This window comes from Typopeltis vanoorti, chromosome 10 (genome assembly GCF_054136105.1).
Source record: "Typopeltis vanoorti isolate ZY-2024b chromosome 10, IOZ_Tvanoo_1.0, whole genome shotgun sequence".
Lineage (NCBI taxonomy): Eukaryota > Metazoa > Arthropoda > Arachnida > Uropygi > Thelyphonidae > Typopeltis > Typopeltis vanoorti.
Genome location: NC_143558.1, coordinates 115,479,187 through 115,499,578, shown reverse-complemented (window position 1 = coordinate 115,499,578; position 20,392 = coordinate 115,479,187). Strand labels below are relative to the sequence as shown.

The window sequence follows — 20,392 nt, the reverse complement described above, 5'->3', positions numbered from 1 at the left end:
TGTGTCACTTTTAATAAAAGTGTCGGAACATCGTCCCGTTGCTTATCCCCCCCCCCAAAAAAAAACACTATATATATTTAGTTTTTATTATATTATTTCTCTTTCATAAAATTCAACCAATTGAATTTGCTCATTATCCGCTTCGTCCTACGTTCTAAGAAATTACAGAAGCTGCACAGTGCTAAGAATATGCAAGTCACGCTCTTGGCCAGTGCGCATGATATAAAAGTTGAGCTATTAAGTCTCGATTTGGTCGTTTTAATCTCTTAATGGCATAAAAATTCGTTCACCCAAAGGAAAACTTTGCTTGTTTGAAGAGTGCTTTCCAATTGAGTGACTTATGTCGAGGGTATTTAGGTTGTCCGAAGTGAAAATGGCTTGAATCATAGAGGAGGTTAATAGGCGTTCTGTAAGAACAACGATAGTTATTTAAAATTTTAATGAAATACAAATCCACCATCGCCAAGGTATTCACTGATGCCTCAAATTCTTAGTGTAGCGGACGATGCGCGAGCAACATAACCTCTCCAATTCGACATGCCTACACAGGGGGCTTCAGCTGAATTGCACTGGCTGCGCCTCTTTCTTTGGCTCGAATGTTTGGACATATTCTCGTTTTATGTTCAATAGTCAAGGTTTTTTTCAAAAAAAAATATTTATTTAAAATAATAGCTTTGTTTCTCTATTCTTACAATACGCACAACCAAATTCATAAGAATACACGTGGTTACCAAACATAAAATAAATAAAAAATAAAAATCTAATGAGGAAAAAATCTACAGAATATTACTAAGGGAATTTGTAATTCGAAAAGACAGAAAATTTGAATTCAACTAAAACCTGATCTATATCAATCATAAAGGAATAATATTTTAAAAACTTAGTTAAAAGTGCATTTTATTAGCTAATTTTTTAACTAATAAAATGCACTTTTAATTGATTCAGTTGATTATTTTATATTTTTGTTTATCTTTGCAAAATAAATCTGTGCGTTGTTTATGATTGTTCCACTGAATTTTTCCTGAACTAAAATTTATTCTTCAGCAAAACCGCGATGCATTATCAAACTACATTCAAAAAGCGATTTAAGCCAACTATTAACAGAGTTTGGGGTATGTGCTGGAATTTTCTCCCTATAAAAGGCTCCATTCTCAAAATGCAAACAATGACTCACTCTCAGCAACCAATGAACGATAATAACGTTGGTTATGAGTACAATTATCCCAACTTCGCATTGACGTGTTTAGTATTTTTTTTTGAAATTATTTAAATTGTTTACTAGATATCCCGATATCTCCTAGATATCCCGATTTTATAAATATTACATCTATTAAATATAAGTATATTCATACTCGTAGGTGTAAACGTATTTAAAGACAGGTGGCTGGCGAACGGAGCAGCTTCCGGTGACGCAGCTTGTGATATGTCGCATTTGGTAGCAATTCTGAGCATGAAGATAAAGCATTATGGGATGTGAAGCGAAATAATGAAGCGACAGTTCACACTAAATATAATTGTAATGATTCCCCCATGCCTTAAAGAATGGATTATTATCTATTGTTCAGTCTGTTCCCGTTGTCTTTGCTTTTATATTTCAAACAAAATAACCTCGCGAATCTCTCCTGTTTAAAATAGAACTTTATTTATAACGTTGATATTTATGAAACTGTGGGAGAAGTGCCCATTATCTTCTTCTAATTTTATGGTGAGTACATCATTGTGTAATTCACATCGTTAAAAAATATATATATATAACCGTTATTTCTTAAAGATCTCTTCCTCCTGCCTGACTTAACAGGGACACTCACATTTGTGCCCCCGACTGGTCCATCACTTTCAATTTCCTCAGTAGTGCATTCACCCTTGTTAATGGTGTTAGTCAGTTGTTGTACGAACTTGTTTGAAGCAGCAGATACCAATTTTTTTTTTCTTTGTGTTAATTGTTGGTTTCCTCCAACAATGTGAATTATCTAGACATCTTTTTTTCTACAATGTCTAATTGTTATTTGATTATTATTAATGTGTTAGGGATGCGGAAGAGGATACGCGACCTCACAGCTGGAAAGATGAATAGATAAATAGGGTTAGCTTTGAAATGTATGATTTCACGAAAAATGAAAAAAAAAAAAAATGTTTAGCTGATAGTGTAACTAGAATGAATGAAACGTTGATTTTTATCCACATATTACTATCTACAGATAAGTTCATTAAGGCTTATATATTATCGCATCATTGGGTTCATTTTCCATTGAACTATAACTTGTTTGTTAAGTTATTCGTTACCTACACAAATAGAATAAACAGTATCACAAACTTTTGCACCTTGAGTCAGGATTCGGAAATGTACTTTGCCATACTTAGTCATAGCTGTTTGTAGTTCAGCCGGACGTGCACTCATTAGGGATAATCATAGCTATGACATACGACACAAAAATCCTACCCACCTCCTTTCTCCGTATGTGTGTTCGACAAGATTATCACTGCAGTGGGATCTTTAGCCTAACTTTCACTAACTTGTTTTATTTTAAACTTGTTTCAACAGGAAAAATATCTCTCTTAACCATTTGTATCTTCAATGTTCGTTTTAAGAAACTTAAATATGAGTTTCATTCGAATAACTTCTATCCCTTGTTTGTGATCCGTTAATATCGTCTGACTAGCAGTCATGAGTTGTTAGGATTAACCAATGTGCTAAAATTTAACTAATACGTCTAAGAAATTCAAATAAGCATCCAGCTAGTTGATATTACTCCAAAAGTGTGAACGTACTTAATACTTACGAGAAGGGATTTTGAATCTGTTTCATTAGCATCTATCATACATGAGTACCATGGATGATTTAAGAGTGCACTTATCCGGAATTCTTCCCCATGAAGCGAAAATAACCAAAATCATCTACCACATTTGCTAAATATTTGGCTTTATTTACTATTTAAATAATTAGTTTCAGCTGAATAGCATCTGCACAATAGAAACTCGAATGAGAATGTGAAACACTTAATTCCAATTAGCATTTTCAGTACACACTTTCAATGTCTTGCGCTACCGATTATGACTCATTTTATAACTGTAAAACTTATTTGTAAATATGCTAATAAAACGTTATTATTATGTAGACTGATGTTCTTTCCTTCCCTTGACAAAGTTAACATTGTTACGCCTACGTTTCGGTTCAGTTCAACACTCATCAGCCGTAGCATCTTTCCATCCGTTGTTCGAATGATGGAATCTGAGATTATTCAAATAAGAAATTTTTTTCATTTTAACCGTAAACTGGGTTTCATAACGATTTCGTAAATGATATGTTCATACTCATGTTTTAAACTTCATAATACAATTGGGTCCGCGCGGTTAGCCTAGTGGCGCTTCGCAACCATATGCCTGGGGAAGGAGTGTCCTAGGTTCGATTCCAGTCGACGACGTGAGGAGCTGAAGGATCTTCCTCAGCCATAGTCAAGTTAGCATGTCTTGGGCGTGGACAGCAGGGTTTTTTCCACCAGTTTATCTGGGTTTTTCATCCCGCAAGCAGGCAAACCGATCCCGTGAACACACAGGCTACAGTCATAGGATATAGTACGGCAACGGGAAATTATGCCTTGCTCATAGTCATTTCCCGAGATGGTGGCATATATAGCTACCCCCAAACAACCGTAAGGCTAAATACTATCAAATCAATCAATACAATTGGGACATATGGAAGATCAATTCCGCGCTAAAACACATTGTCTAATTTCATTATTGGTAGTGTAATGTTTATTAATGATTTTTGTGCTGTAGACATAGTTGAAAGAGTCTCCGTAGCTCAGTCAGTATAGACGAAGCCCTCTTGTCAGAAAGACCTGGGTTCGATTCCCGTCCATGACGTGAGAAACCTTTATCCGGTCTCTTTCGACTGAAGGTGAGTTAGTCGGTCTCACAGAGAGGCAAAGAGGTTATTCCACCAGGAAACTCGGGTTTTTCGTCCCCCAGAACAGGCAAACCATCCCCGTGAACACACACATTGATTACAGTCATGAATACTTCCCGGCCATATGCCGATCCTGAGCTCGAATAAAATTGGGGGGTTAGGGAAAGCAATGGTGAACTACCCTGTAAAAAATCTCACTAGGAATACTTTGTGAGCAATGCCTACAAAGCCACCTACGGTCGGAAACGACTGAAAGGGAAAACCAGACAGTTCCATAGTCAGTGTACGTCTACAGCAAAAAAAAAATCATCAATAAATGTTACGCTACCAATAATGAAATAGACGATGTGTTTTAGCAAGGAATTGAAAACTCACGTGTTATTATATAGTTAGATTTGCACAATTTGTTCCTCCCTCTTAACTGACAAGCATAAATTTCTTAACCGGTGGTACCTTACGTCCGCGATTTTGAATGAGAGTTATGAATTGGTTTTTAACGGGGATAAAAACAAAACTGAAGATCCACAAATATCAAGCAGTGGCACAAGCAAACCAAAATCAAGAAAATACGGTGAATCATATTTATTAGTTACTAAGCGTCACAAGTTAACTGATTGATGATGACGAACTGACTCGGTATGCTATTTCTTAACAGACGATAGCTAGGATCCTAAAAAAGCTGACATCCGCTTCCTACCAAACATTTTTAATTAAAGATAAACCTACCGAATTTTGCGAAATAAAAACTCATAACTGAACAGCACAACGATTTGTAAAATATTACTTTTTTCAATTATGCATTTTAATTTTAAAATATTAATGAAATTCTGTAATTTTAACGGACAATTTTGCAAGAGATATTAAACATTTCCAGTAAAGTCTGCATTTAGTTCAGGGTTCATTCATTTCGTGTGATGATTCAACGACCGTGAGTCCCTTTAACGGGGAGGTACGGCACTCCTCAATCCCACCTATTTTTATCCAGGCTTGGGACCGGCATAGCTGACAATTCAGACCTATGGCTGGAAGGATTGTCTTAAGTATTCTTGGCTTCATCCGTGTGTGTGTGTTCAAGGGGGCGGTTTGCCTGCTTGAGGGATGAAAAACCCCAGGATAAACTGGTGGAAAAACCCTGCTGTCCATGCCCAAGACCGGCTAACTTGGCTATGGCTCCTTAAGCTTCTCACGTCGTCGACGAGAATCGAACTTAGGACACTCCTTTCCCAGGCATATTTGCCAAGTGCACAGCCACTAGGCTAACCGCGCGGACATTTCAGGGTATATAATATATAAAGACATTTGCCCATAATGAGATCTGATTCCAATCCTGAACTTTAAAATGCACTTGGAATTCCTTCCCCCCCCTCCTTCCGACTTTTTAATTCTGTTGATTTATCTTCTCAAAGGAGAAACAAAGTAACGTGTCACTGCACTCCCTCTTAAGGCAGTATACACTTGGGGGTGGGGAGCATTAACACTCGGTGTAGCGTGAATTAAAGACAGGAACCACCATGCGTGTTGAGGGATAGCAGCTGGTTTATATGCAACTCTCCCTCATCCTTCTATTATCTTTGTTAAAACGAAATTAGCTAAGATAGCGAACTAGATACGACAAAACAAGATATGGCTATAGTCTCTATCGACATGTGCGCGTCAACCGTAAGATACCCACAAAGTTATTATTGCCACTTCTCTGACTTTATTGGACTGTGAGCAGTTAAAACGTAATGTAGTTCTGGTAACAAACTATTAGTAATTTACAGTTTGACGTCAAATATGTAGAAGCTCATGTTAAAGCCTTCCTTAGCGCGTACGTTTGAGACAGGTGCATTTAGCAGCTCAGCTGTCTTTGGGATGGTGTATTACGACAGCTGTTCATGTCAGCAAACAAGCAGGGGAATATTAAGATGAGCGAAGTTTAGATGTACGATTCCGAAGCGAATCGGAATAATCTGCAAACTTTCGGCTGTACGTGCTCAGTCAGCGAATGGTCCAATGGACACAAACTGTTATGTCGAACTGTCTTGAATGAATGCAACAAGGTGTATTCTTACAGTCAAATGACCTTCCTGGTTATAACTGAAATTAATTGTGAGTATACGATACCTAATAGTTGGTTTATGGTAACATTTTTGTTCAGCTGATTAATCTTAAATGCACTGAAGATTAAAACTCATGTTTGGCCTATTGTGTGGTTCAGGACACCGAGAATACAAAACAGGCCTTATTGGGCTGGAATCTCTCAATTTGTGGAAAACCTAAAAGGGGCTTCCATGACCCATTTATGATAACGTTGCGACTTTTGTCTTTGGTGGGAAAGTAAGGACCCGGGTTCGAATTTCGTCTAGAATTAGAGAAATTTTTAAGATGCTTTATTCAATCAGTGGGCTACATGGAATTGAAATGGTTTTGACATAAAACTGGCGAAACAAACAAACAAACAAAACCGCCAGGAGGGCATACAGTACGTATGCAGTGAGTCCTGTGCGTTTATCCACATTGGCCTCAGTATAATTTCAGCCGTCTAAAAGTTGCTACAGTTTGTCTTCAGGGCAAGATATTAAAGGCACGGTTCTTTTTATTTACTGACGCTGATTTGTGGAGAAAATTTCTTCCACTTTGAATGGTGGAAATAAAAATCATTGGAAGAGACAACGGTAGCGCGGAGAAGAATAGCACAGCTCCGAGTTAGCGGGATGGTGTCCTTATGAAGAAAGTGGGACACAGATCGGTGGATCGCAGCTGAAAGGGCGCGGCACGGCGGGCCATTGATGACCATTCAGCGTTATTGTTCAAGGCCAGATGTCGTACTGGAACGCTCCACAACTCTTGACTGTTCGCATGTAAGAAACGAATCTTCCATGCTTAGTTCCCCTCCTTCAGCCGTCGGCAAACAGATATTTCCGGTTTCTAGGCTTTTGCACCTACCGTCTGTCCGTTCTACCATCTGCTCCGAACGCACCGTAAACAAGGCACAAGCGTTTTACGCATGTGGCGGCGACGGCGACTCGGACGACCTCATTCATCCTGTCCCGTCGTTCCTTGCGCGCCTAGGCAGGCTCTGTGTGTACGGTTTCTGTGACGTAAATGTCAGGATGAGTCATAGGGCTAAAAGTTGTCTGGAACGCTGTGCGGTACGGACCTGTTGCTCGCAACAGCCAAATGTCCGTAGTTCGTTAAGCGGCGTGCTCGACCCCGTCACTTTGCCAGACTCACTCGGTGAGTTTGGACCTGTTTCATGTTGAAGGGGTGACACTGCTCGGATCCTGTGGTAGTTCCTCGTGGTCTCGACTACGGAGACCCAGTGATTTAATTGCTTGTGAGAGTCGGTTCATTCACTGCTTGCTCATTAGTATACTCTCGTACCAGGAAAGGTTAGGTGAGTATTGTATTATTGTGATAGTTTCCTGGGAGGAGGGCACTCCTCCATCCCTGCCAATTTTACTTGTACTCATTCAAAGAAAGAGGATCAAAACAATAAATTTAATGAGGTTATTCGGATTGGATGGCGGATTCCAGTGATCCGAACCAGAGTTGATGAACTTAAATGATATTTTGAATAATTTATTGTAAAGATAATGAAGTAAAACGATTTTTAATATTTACAGAAATTTGGGTAATCAAAGCCATATGTTTATGAAAAAAAAAATTGCAACTCAGATCTTTATATTTTGTAAGAAAAAATTTTTTTATAATTTGATGTTAATTCTTGAGCAACTAGTTCGTTATATGCGATCCTGCTGTTTCATTAAGGATCCTTACCTGTTAGCTTTTATTATTTTGGACTATTTTACTAGACGTAAAGAATTCTTACATAATATGCCACTTCAAAAAAGAAATGTTCTAACTCCAGAATATCCCGAGTAGTCTGCATTCAGACATTATTATGGCGTAACCAGTAAGTATATTAATAATCTTCACGTTGGACATGCGCAGTAACCAGACTCAATGGTTTACTTTTGACACTCCAAAAGATAGATTAAAATATGACTTTTTATTGAATTAATCCGCTTAAAAGTTGTTCAGTTGATTCTTTTTGGATTAAGAGATTACTCTCGAGTAATAAGACAGCTATTTGAATTATAAAAGTAGACCACTTTCTTGAATACAATTTTAGAGAAAAAAAAAAGTAGGCGGTTATGAAGTTTTGGTCAAAATGTCAAGGCCATTGTTTGCCTCTGCAAGGGTGTTACTACAAGGCGAAGAGATGATTTTCAAAAACAGTAGCAGAGGGGGGGGGGGACTAGGGAAGGACTTTGCTATTTAAGGTGGGCATTATTATAAACAAAAACTGCTTAAAACTCAAGGGACAATAAACCTAAGATAGACTCGAGAATTGACTATGTGCTTGGAAAAAAAAATTTTTTTTCCATACTGTGGTGTTTCCCTGGAAAGGGGGCAAGCGAAATAATTGATTTTAATTAAGAATCAATGGTAATTAAAATATTGCTGTAATTATCGTTAAAATGTTATCATAACAATATTTAAATGATGAACTACTTGAATTCAGACTGCAATAATACTTTAGCAGCATTCCCTATTCTTCATTTAATAAGTCAAAATGTTGCTAAGATATGGTTTAGGCACATAAAATTTGAATATGAGTGTCTTAAGATGTTAAAGGAATATTCCAATCTGACTGGACTGTTGGCACGATGTACCATTACAGCTGTAAAAATATTCTTTAATGTTAACAATCTTAAATGGGTAACCCACTTAAGATTTTCTCCATGCTTTTATATAGGGCAACCCTTTTGGAGTTACATCCTCGGGTTATTTGTGTGCTGTTACGACTAGACATAACTTTTCGCGTTATATTTATAAGCAGACTGCTAAAATAGCCTTAAGCGTGTTAGGGTTTGCGTGGAACCCATTTTGAATATAAACTAATTTCTTCATTTTGTTAGTAGCACATGTCTTTTATAGTCAGATTTTTTTATTTGGGGGGGAGGGGAGGGATCATTTTCACGTGTACAATATAGAGTGAGTAATATCAGAACTGTGTCATAGAATTCAAAATAGACGAAGGCTGCATTTTAGAAGGGTTTATGTCGAACGACTCATGACTGTATTGTAAAAAATAAAGGTCAGGGGTCATCTTTAAATGTCGCTTTGCTCCTTACGTATAACACTCTAATCACATCTCAAAAAATTAGAGAAAAGTTCTTTGATATCCAAATTTCATCTAAATATAGATGGTACCCACGTGACCAAATATTTGAAATTACGAATAATTGGATTTTTCCAGTCTTAAACTTTTCAGTCTTTAACTTCTCTGGTAAAAACTTCTCCAGTCTTCATAATATGATTCTCCCCACTTAAGATTCCCCCCCCCCCCTGTTTAATTAACAGGCTCAGAGCAGTTATTTCATTCTTGTGGTTGAACGTTAGCGAATCTATTTCAACATCTAACTATGATTAAAGGTTACGAATTCATATTTAAGTATGTGCATCGAATGTCGATGGGGTCATAGGAAATATTACTCAATTCAACGGCATAGAATTGGCGAACAATCGCTGTAAATGTGAATCAGGCACATCTTAATCAGACCCCACCACTACCGTACGTTTTTGAGGATGAGATGATTCCGATATATTAACATTGTCATAGATTGCGCCAACACTGTGATGACGTCACTATGGCATGATGTCAGTGAGCAGAGTGCATTGATTTAAGTGTTTATGGTGTTTCCCAAAGTACAGTTCGTTGATAAATGGCCAAGATTTTGCGACGCGACATATGGGAACATAACAAAACTGGGCTTTCATTCATATTACAGTACTTCGATGGATTAATATCGGTAAGAGAAGGAAAACGTTAATATTAATTCTTTAGCTTTCAGTTTTGAGGCTTTCATATAACTAATTTTATTTATAATTTACATTTTAATAACATTCCAACAACTAAAAAAAATATGATGTTATATTCCTTAGAATGACTTTAAATTTCGTTCATATTGTAATTACAGAACTCGTAAATAATTAATTTTTTTTTCACTTAAAATAATTGGGTTGAAGACCGAAAGTTCCAGATTTTCCGGAGTACAGTCGTGGTGTGTGACCTTATCTTTAACCCAGGATCATGGCTGTCAGTTACTTGACATCCCATGACCATTTCCTGTGAGTTGCCTTAAGCCTCGCCCCGACTACTTCCGCTGTACACCTAACAAGAAAGCGTTTGAATTACACAAGACTGGACTAGCTTGCTTCTGTTTATGAAGAAAAGGAAAATAATTTATTACGGTATCCAGAATTAGCTAATTTTATTGAATCTGTATTTCGAATATTGTTTAATTCATTGTTGAGAAATATTTACATTGTTGAATTTTAAACCGAAATCTCAGAGTTAAAAAAGCAGACTAACAATATTCGTAGCTTGCATTTTTCTATACGCTGCGAATCACCTTCCCTTTTTTTGCCTTGTTTTATTTTTTTTTCTGCAAAAATAATTAAATTATGATGAACCCAAATAAATTAACGCGAAAATATTGAAGGAAGTAGTCTGTACTCAGATATGAAAGCAGAACATACTACGAAATCGGCCCCTGCCGGATGGGTTCGGCTGAGCCCGATCAGGAAATTAACCAGTCAAGGATATTGTTGTATAATCACTAACAACAATAAAGTATCAAAATGCGATTTAACTTCCTTAAATTTTTAATGTAAAACTGAAATGAAGCGACTTGTTTGAGCTATTATAAAAAAAAAAAATACTCTCGTTTCATGAGATTAATTCTCATGAATTTTAAAAATATAACTTGGTAGGTTTATTAGCCATTGCATCATTCATAGATTTGAGTCATTACAAGCAGATGCTTCACCATTAAAATATCGGTGTGTGTGTGTGTATATATTTTATGTATTTATTATTTTTTTTTGAACTATGACGAAAACGTGTTTGAATACGTGGTACAATACTTCACTGTGCTGTTAATACAGTCCGTTCCATCTCTAATTGTTAACGCAAAAAAAAATAAACTTTTTTGCGTTAACAATTAGAGATGGAACGGACAACAATAAAACTAATTCTAAGCAGACGACAAATGACTTTTGGAATTAAAGGCTCAGGAACTATCTGTTCCTGAGCTTTCTCAGTTTAAAGGCCTAGTTCATTGTCAATGGCAGATGTCTGCAACTTATATAATTGCAAGTTTTAAGCACTGTTATCTAATAGCAATTGTCTAGACTTAAACAGCATTTTGTTAATTCATATTAGAAATTTGTTCCGTTCAAAACTTTAAAAATTAATATATATTTAGGCTATTTTTTATCAATCTTTTTTCATATTGAAAAGAATATTTCATTTAGAAAAAATATAGGTGCAAACATTTTCCTTTTACTTGCGTTAACTCAAAGCATATCTGAATAACAGTAATAATCTGAACTGCAGTGCGAGCTATTTTTTTTTTTTTTCCTTTCGCAATCGAAAATCGATTCTAAGAAATATTCCAAAATGAGCGATTTCTTAGAATTTATTTTTCCTTCATAAAACTGACTCACTAAACTCGCCAGGGAATAAGGAATCTCTTCATACCTTTTTCACATCAGTTTACACCTGTAATCATTCAACTGAAAGTTTAATCTGGATGCTTATAGAAAAGATAAATATATTTCATCTTCAGGAAAATTAAAGTGGTCATCGGATTTGCTACAAGACGGGACGGCCTCAACAGGCAGATCAGGCCAGTCATCTGCTACGTCTACACACTCATATCGGGGATTACCGTGCGCTGACGTCATGCGTTACGTCACGCGTTGTCGTTTGAAATGCTGTTGGCAACGTTCATTGTCATAGCACAATCGTGTTGATGCACACTAGAAGGCAGCACGTGGTGGTAGAGCTTTGAGGAACACTGCACACACACTGGCCTGTTTGGAAGCCATCGAAATGTGTCGCTACTTGAATCAGTACAGATTTACTTCCATGTGTTTTGGAAGTAATGTCGGTACTCGAACTTGGAAGAATCAGCTGTGATCATACGAACTTTCTGAGGTTAGTGTTCCGATTCTGCAATACGCATGTTAAGCTGGCTTCTTATTCATTGCTGTGTTTGTATTGGAATTTGTATAGCACATATTACAATTAGCAAGTTCTTTATCGGATGACAATGAACTTCATTTTTAATTAATGTTATTTGTTGTGTGAGTGTAGTTTTTTATTACTGCAAAATTAACCTTCTGTTGATTAATTTGTTTACATTATTGTAGTGGGGGGGGGATGGATAAGTAAGAAGATGCAGAGATAAGTCATCTAGCTTAATTAAGTAGTACGGAATTATAAGATAAAGCACTTAAGTTTGTTGTTATTGCAAGTTGCTATATTCAAGTGCTTTTTTTTTTTTTTTTTTTATCCTACGTGTTGGTCCAAACGTTTCCATTTTGACCCAACTGATTCACTGAAAGAAATTTTACAGGTAGACGTCCCATTTCCTTTCATGTCTTCTTGTGGATACCGTGAGTCAGCGATGGGGGAATGCCAAGCTTAGCATGTCACGCTTCAAACGGAACCACACTAACGTGTCAGGTATTTGTCTGGAGGGAACACAAATACTTTTTTTTCTTTTTTTTTTTTTCCCCTTAGCCAGCTTTATGATCTTTTTTTGTTTTCTGTTTGAAATCGCACTTGTACCAGCAAGGATGGTACGTGGTATGATGGTGTAATAGCTTAGTTAAAATGAGCAAATGAACTAAAAAAAGAGTGAAAAAAAAACTTTTGTGGCAATTGGTTTTGAAATCAAGTTGGTTGGAAATTTTAAACAAATGCCAAAAATATTGCATTTTAATTTGTTTATACTGCGGATGTTTCTTATTTCTTGCATTAATGCAGTACAGTATTTTTCTCATTAATAAATACAGATATTTACGAGAAAATATTTAAGTACGCTTAAAATTTGAGACGTGATTAGAGAAACAAAAAAATTGCATTTTTTATAACTGCTTAGAATTTTGGGAGAATTTGACAGATTCTTCAGTTGTCTATCAGCTTTATCGCGATAAATATTGCAATAAGCCAAGCCTCATCACTATAAACCACAGATGAAAATCTATTCGAAGAATTTAACTAAGTTTAATGCATTAAATCCCTGAGTAGTGATTGTTGTTCCAATTACTGCTCATCTGTGACTTTCATATACCCCACAGTAAAACATTGTTTTTCTCTAATTTTTTTTTATCCTTTGCTTTTTCCAGGTCAACAAACGCGTTTTGGTCGTAAAAGCTGAGAAGTAGGTCGACGTACTTCCAAAGATCTGTCAATGTCCGCAGCCGCACAAGTACAGATCTTACCGGAAGTCTCTAGTATGCTTCATGTTGGCGAACAGCGGCGGTCAAGACTCCATCTAGCACTCGGATGCAACCTTTGTTTTTCGTCCTGCACCCAATCATCCTCCCAGTCTTCCCTCCACACGTCTGTGCCGATCCAGAAGAAATGCCGGCTGGAAAACGTAACTTCGAGCTCTTCAGAACTCACCACGACCAACAGCGGCTGCCATGGTAACAAGAACTACTTGAAGCACGTGAGGCTGGTGCAGGTGAGCGAGCTGGCAGAACATGTGAGCAACAGGACGCGTTCTCCTTTCGTGTTACTTGACTGCCGCTCGTTCCTTAGTTACAACGCCAAACACATCGTCGGCGCCGTCAATGTGAACTGCACGGACCGCATCAACCGTCGGCGATTGCAGCAAGGTCGGACAGCGCTGTGGGATTTAGTGCCTTGCAGGGAAGGTAAACAGTTGCTGAAGGACAATCTCCACACGGAAATTGTAGTGTACGACGACTCGACAACCGAACTGGACAAATTACCCTCTTACCATCCTTTAATATTGGTAGTTTCGGCTTTGTGTGAAAGTGGAGCCAAAGTTGCCTTGTTAAAAGGTAAGCCGAATTTTAGTTTATTTAAATAAAATAAAAGGTGTATTAATGAAAAGTTACTCCTGTTGTTTTGTCTACTTTTAAAATGATCTTCTGTATGCAAACGAAAGATTCGAGTAGGCTGTTGACCTCATTGTATGAAGACGTCAAGCCACATGCTGCTGTAATTGAGATGAGACCTTGAGTCCATTCTTGTACGCAATAAACTTGGCAGGGCTCGGTCTGAGGAAGACATTGTCATGTATGAAGAGCTCGGGGAATCCAGAGATTAGCAACGTGTTCTTTTAACGTAGTTTGTAAAGATTTGTGCTCTAACAGTTCGAATAGGATGAAGGCATCTCCCCCCCCCCCTTAAATGAAGTCGTGAATATTAACTTTAATAAAGAAGTCGTTTACACTCAATAAAAATAGAATTTACGCTTAGATGGAGGAATTCTGTAGTTCTACTTCTCAGCAGATCATCTTGAGTATGCAGTATAGATATAGATTGAGACGATATTATAGATTTTCCCCTTACAGAGACATTAATATTCTCTCTTAAGATCTAAATAAATGATATTAGGCTGCTCCTGTTGCCCTCCTTCTGTGTGAGCCAGTTGGGTTTTCAAACCTCAATAGTTCTGCAGAACACTTAGATATGATTTCACTTTTTCATCTGGATTGTCATTAGACCTTTTTTAAAATGGTGCTCAATTCATCGTCTAAATTGTACAACGCACGCTGCTCCGGTGGTTGATGTTACAAGAGATTGTAGATCCCATCTAACAAACAGGACTTCACTAGCCGAAACCATTGTTATATTAAGCTAACAGTTTCTTATCCAAACAGGCCTGTGGAAACAATGAATTCCAATTAGAACATCAGGACATATAATTAGCCGATTTGTAGTCGGTTAATGCGGTTCATCTGGATGCAGTAACCGACTACAAGTCGGTTACTCAGGATGCAGGTGATGGGTAGGAGTCACCAGAGGAACAGGAGAATCGAGATCAGTGCTCAGGTTGCTTCGTTAGGATCTGATTTAGGGGTTAGAACATCGGAAACCTGTGTTTGCAGAAACATTGGGGGAAGACAATTCGAAAGATGAGTAACCGATAAGGAAGGCCATTCAGGGAATACAACAGAACAAAACAACCCTACCTGGTTCATTAACCAACTAAGTCGCATTAATTATTTTGTTTCTTAAACAATGCGTAGCTATTTCAATTAAATCCAGATTTTTATCCAATTCGGATTATTATTAAGAGCTTGAAATGTCTGATACCAAGCTGAGTTTTCGTATTATTCACAAATTCTTATTCGTTTTAGACATTGAGTAATTATAGCTTGATTAAAATTCTTTACATGTGGAGAATTCTACATTGGAACTATTCAGTCGTTGGGGAGGGGGTGGGATATGGAGTAGGCAGCGTGTTTTGACGATATCCCGGAAGCAACTGGCCCATGAAGTTGCATACGGCAACTTCATGGGCCATTTGAGAAACTGGGGAGAGAAATTATTAATGTATCCTTAAGTTCATCTTGATCTAAGAAAACACATTCGCAAATACTGTTGTCTACTTGTCTTTATCTTAGTCTTCCTATCCCAAGAATTAATATTTTTCTCTTTATTGAACGGTGAAAGTAACTTGATTCACTGATAATGGTTCAATCCCATGCAGTATTTAAGTACACGGAGTTTTTTACGACATCAATCTCTATATTTATTATATTCTTGTGCTATATTTCTTCCATACGAAAGAACTATAATAAGGAAAAAGGAAAAACATCCAGACAGGCAGTCGGTGACGGAGAAAAGAATGCATCAATGAAATTTAGTTTCCTATTGCAGGAAACTCTATGCGAGATTTTAACAACCTGTGAACAACACAGACGAGTCTGATGCAACAAGCAAGAATTTATATGACGTTAAATATCAATTCACACGATGTTAAATTTTTGAAAAGTTAATTTATTTAAAATATCGAATTATTTTTGTTGTGCTCAAAAAAAAAAAAAAAAAAGTCTTGAATAAAATTAAATTTGAATCTATTTGCCCAAGTGACGTCAACAGCATTTTTGTATTAACATCTTGGGTCCCGTCTATAATTGCTTTCAAATAGTATTGAATTTCTATCATTAAGAAAAATTGTATCTTTAAAAGCTTATTTGGAGTGTTCAAAATTTCGACGAGGACATACTTAGTAACAGTTTCACTTTTGTTCCTTGTAATGAATCGTTTTAACCCCGCATTGACTCCCCAACTTCGGACGGCAACGCTTATAGCCATGCCCCACCCCTCCACTTTCTTTTTCTCCTGTACGTCCATGTGCCTATCATTAAATTTATTTTTACTACTGCTGTGACCGACATTGCAGTTGTAAACATGTGTGTATGTGCAAACAGCCCTGGTACTGTTTTTCAGTGAAACACTTACGCACCCCCTTTCGCCATGTATTAGTCATCCGTTGTCTAACGTTGTCTGTGTGCCAATTCCCGCTAATTTATACAGTGATGCTGTAATAAGAGGTCCGTGGTAGTTAAATACGTCTAACACACGCAAAGGGTGTCAGCTTACGTTCTTGTATATTAAATATAATATTACTATTAGATGCAATCGCTGTTCTTCGTTCGTTCTTTTTTTTTTTTTCTTCTCTATTTTTGTTTTATGTAACAACCTGATCCTATTACTCACAGTTTTTTTGTGTATTTACTGTTATTTCCTTTTCAATAGAAAGTTTTTGCGTTCTTTGCGAACTAACTAAACATAATTGTTAAATAAACAGAGAATCAGACGACTTTGTATCCAACAATCCATTTTTCGTTATTGTTGGATTCATTTATCTTTTGTCATAAGATTTAAAACAACCTTTAGGAATGGCAGTTACATTTGATTATAAATTTCAACTCATTCTTTTGCAGCAACATTTACGTTCATGGCAAATAATTAAATTTACATCTCACTTCTCGTATTTTGTAATTAACTCAACATTGAAAGGTAATATTAGTTACATCGGCATTCATTTGGGAGCAGTTTCGAGATACCCTTGAGGTGAATTAGTTAGAATAATTGAAGTGTTTTTGCAGGCATTAACGAAGCAGGTAGATTTAGTTGTACTGTATATCAATTGATTTTTTAAATTTTTCTGAATGTGTTTTATTTTCATGAAAGTTCCATCCTCCGGAAGTCAAACGTAAACTTGGAACTGCCCCGGCTATATGAAGAATAATTATACTCGATATTCTTTTATGTAACCATTCTAAGCGCAACAATAAAAAAAGACCATTGTTATATATCCAACAGTCAACAATTCAATAACCAGCAACCAGATCTGTTTGTGCTTCAAAGTCCTTTTTAACGTCATCTGAAGAACTAGAGGTACACACTACTTGCAGTAGCAGCACTATTTCTAGCCATGAGTTTCTTGTCACGAAGCTGTACACAACATCCATTAGATATTAATAAGCAGCGCCCAGGACTTATGAGTCAGTTTTAATTCAGGTTTCAGTCTCCTTGGCTTCCTTGTCGGGAAGCCAAGGAGTTGTCAGAGCACGGGACCGCAAAAGCACCAACGAGAGTTAATCTGTCTGCGCAGTTTGGTGACTCGGAGTCAAAGAGGTTATTCCTCATCTGGAGGTCAGCCAGTTTTCTCAAAGATATCCCGCTATAATGATTAGAACGTGAGTCATCAAGTCATGTAGGACACACGCTTGACACGGCCCCCACTTGTATGTGTGACACCAAAGCAGCGCAACCACATGGCGGGGATGCTTCCTTTGCAGTTCTTGTGCGCGCTTTGTTTAAGTGATGTGTGCTTACCGTGATTGCAACAGGTGCCTTTTGTGGCTTACGCTTTGCAGCCTAATTGACGTGAATTGTAGCTAGCATGGAAGGCTATCGATGCATTTACTCCCCGGCAATTTCCTCGTTTAATGCCATCTTTCTTCGGCACTATTGAGTGCGTAAACGGCAGATTGTCCTGGGCTACAGCATTCAAATACAGATGTCCAACGTAATGGAAATTAGTGTTTAATGTTTAGCATACGGGTTACTGAATCTATAGTGAGGTTAGGTTTGATACTGAAAAGAAAAATTGCTGGCCTTCAAAGGTCGAGCGGAAGTAGCGCTTCCACTCTCGGACTTTGGGTTTAAGTTCCGATGTGAGTATGAAATGTCGTAGAAGTCAGATTTTCCTCGCACTTTGAGACCACCCCGTTCAATTTCAATATTTAGACACCTGAAACAACTTGAAAAAGACTATCTGGCATTAAGATAATCCGAAAGCCCATCTCTGACGTTTTTAGTCTTCTCAACCCCCGTACTTATAGGTTTACACCTCTCCGCGTGGTTAGCCAAGTGGCTATGCGCTTCTCAACCACATGCATGGAAAGGAGTGTCCTGGGTTCGATTCCCGTCGCTGACGTGAGGAGCTTACGATCTTTTACAAACATAGCCAATCTTGGGCGTGGACTACAGGGTTTTTCCACCCGCAAGGGCAAACCGGCCCCGTGAACACACGAGCTCCAGCCACGGGATATACCGGGAGGCATAGGGTTAGTTAACAGGCCCCTAATACGAAAAAACGAATAAAATTTTTCGTATCAAAGTGGATCTACTTCAAAACGTGAGTGAGATGTTTAGGAGACTTGGAATTCTCTAAGCTCGACTATGATGTATATCATACAACCCTGATGTTCACTGAAAACTGACTTTGCATGAGTGTGGCCTACATCTATTCATCAGATTTCGCACCGATGCATTTCTTTTGTTCTACAGTTCGTCAGAGCAAACCAAACACTCCTTCCATGTTGTGCTAAACCATTTTTGGTGCTCATCTGTTTTACCGCAAGAACTGTCTTAACTTTATCCGCGAAATTATCTTCTAGAAAATGCGTCGAACCCTTACAACAATCGGAATTAGTATTTTTAATTGCTCTTCTGAATGCAAACGATTCTGTGCAGTTTACATGTTTTTATACTACGGTGCAGAGAGAAAGAACATATGGCAGTCTTAATAGAGATAACAAGACGTTGTGAACTCCTTTTGAGACAATGATAAAATTGTACATTTAGTAGTTGAACATTTCTTTCAAAATTATTCCAAGAATAATGTTTAAATGATTTAAAAAGGTTGGTTTCAAAGATTGATATTAAATTGCTATTTGATATGCTTTTTCCTGTCTCGCTGCCTATTTTTTTGTGCTGCCAACTTTGCTTTACCAAGAAATGAGACGGTGGTATTTAATTCTGACAGCCTTAACTAGTACTGAGAAAGACTAGACCTTCGCAATGATTTATGTCAGGGGCAAACAGACCCTTTAATCATTTCTATAGATAATAAAAATAGTGATGCAAATTTATCGCAATCCCAAGTGTGTAAATCATTAAGACTTTTTCAGCGTCCGTTATGAAATGGAAAAGCCCTACTTAGACTTTAAGCAGTCTACAGCAAGGTCTTGCAATATTCTTCTCCCGCTGAGGACGTAAACAGTTTCCGAATGTTTATTTAAACAAATCCTCGCAGCAACCCTCACCGCTTGGGCAAAGTGAAACACACTCAGTGTAAGTGTGTCTTCTCTCGATTAAAAGGAGCCACCTGGCGTCATAGACATGCAGCTAACTAGCAGGACTATCGCTCGTATTTTTGCCGATTCACTTCATCCCCCGAAATAGAATGTTCACATGTGATGAGTATTTTAGGAAACCCATCCGTCAAGTAACACGCCTACTTACTTTCCCTAAGAAAGGGATCGAGGAAAGAGAGAAGTGTCGCATGACAAGAAAAAAAAAAAAAAACTTAACCATAACGATGAAAACTAAATGCAATAATGATTAAACATTGGTCATTGTTTTAAGATGCTTTGCGCATGACAAAATGTGGATTTCATACATAAAAACAAAAGCCAAACGACACAAAGTCAAATGAATAAAATTCGCATTGTTTAAAAATTCTTTGAGAAAAATAACTGTTTTATTGTTGAATAAAATTCCACAGACAATGAATTTCGATAATCCAGCTGCTGTTTAACGTGGGTTGCAATTATCTTACTAACCGTGTCTCCCTTCTCCTGCTCATCCATTCTCCTTATTCGCATTCTGATTAATGGGCTTTAAATTATCACTCAGACTAGCCTTTTCAAACACTACAGCCTATTTAAATACGATAAACTTTTGTCGTAATCTATTAGCTCCTGTAATCTCGTAAAACGGTTAGTCACAGTGAAGCAGAATGGAGTGGGGAAGGATCGATGCTATTTAAATTCTGAGTTACAAAGTAAACATTAAAGATGAATGGCGCTGTTATAATTAGATACAACTGACGCTCTTGTTATGGAGCTTGGGTTAACCAAATAATGTGGTCGCGTATAAAGTAATTAATGTGATTTTTTAAAAATAAAATTATGCTAATAATTCATTAGGAGTCTTATCTTATATACTAAGTAGTTGCCAAATAGCGATCTAGTTGAGCGAATAAATAAGAAGAAATTAAAAGCTGGCCTACAATGACAACTTCTTTGCGACTTAGTGCACGCTATTCTTGAACTGATCATCTGAGGAGGGGGGGGGGGTTCGTAATGCAAATAACGTACCTTGAAATCACCAATTCCCTCATTGTCACACTCTGCCTGTGTGTC

The 20,392-nt window shown here is 37.4% G+C and overlaps 1 protein-coding gene across 3 annotated transcripts in view; it reads left to right on the top strand.

Annotated features, from left to right (window-relative positions):
- Positions 1–20,392, top strand: part of LOC150102721 (dual specificity protein phosphatase 10-like) — a 111,819-nt gene that overhangs the window by 74,113 nt on the left and 17,314 nt on the right. The window contains exons 1-2 of one of the 3 annotated variants that reach the window (XM_090398836.1): positions 7,081–7,286; positions 13,097–13,780. In XM_090398836.1, the coding sequence (XP_090254962.1) occupies positions 13,162–13,780 (619 nt within the window). In that variant the 5' untranslated portion in view covers positions 7,081–7,286; positions 13,097–13,161. Of the gene's footprint in view, positions 1–7,080; positions 7,287–11,750; positions 11,901–13,096; positions 13,781–20,392 lie in introns of those variants that run through there. The other 2 variants (XM_090398838.1, XM_090398835.1) reach the window with 2 other exon arrangements.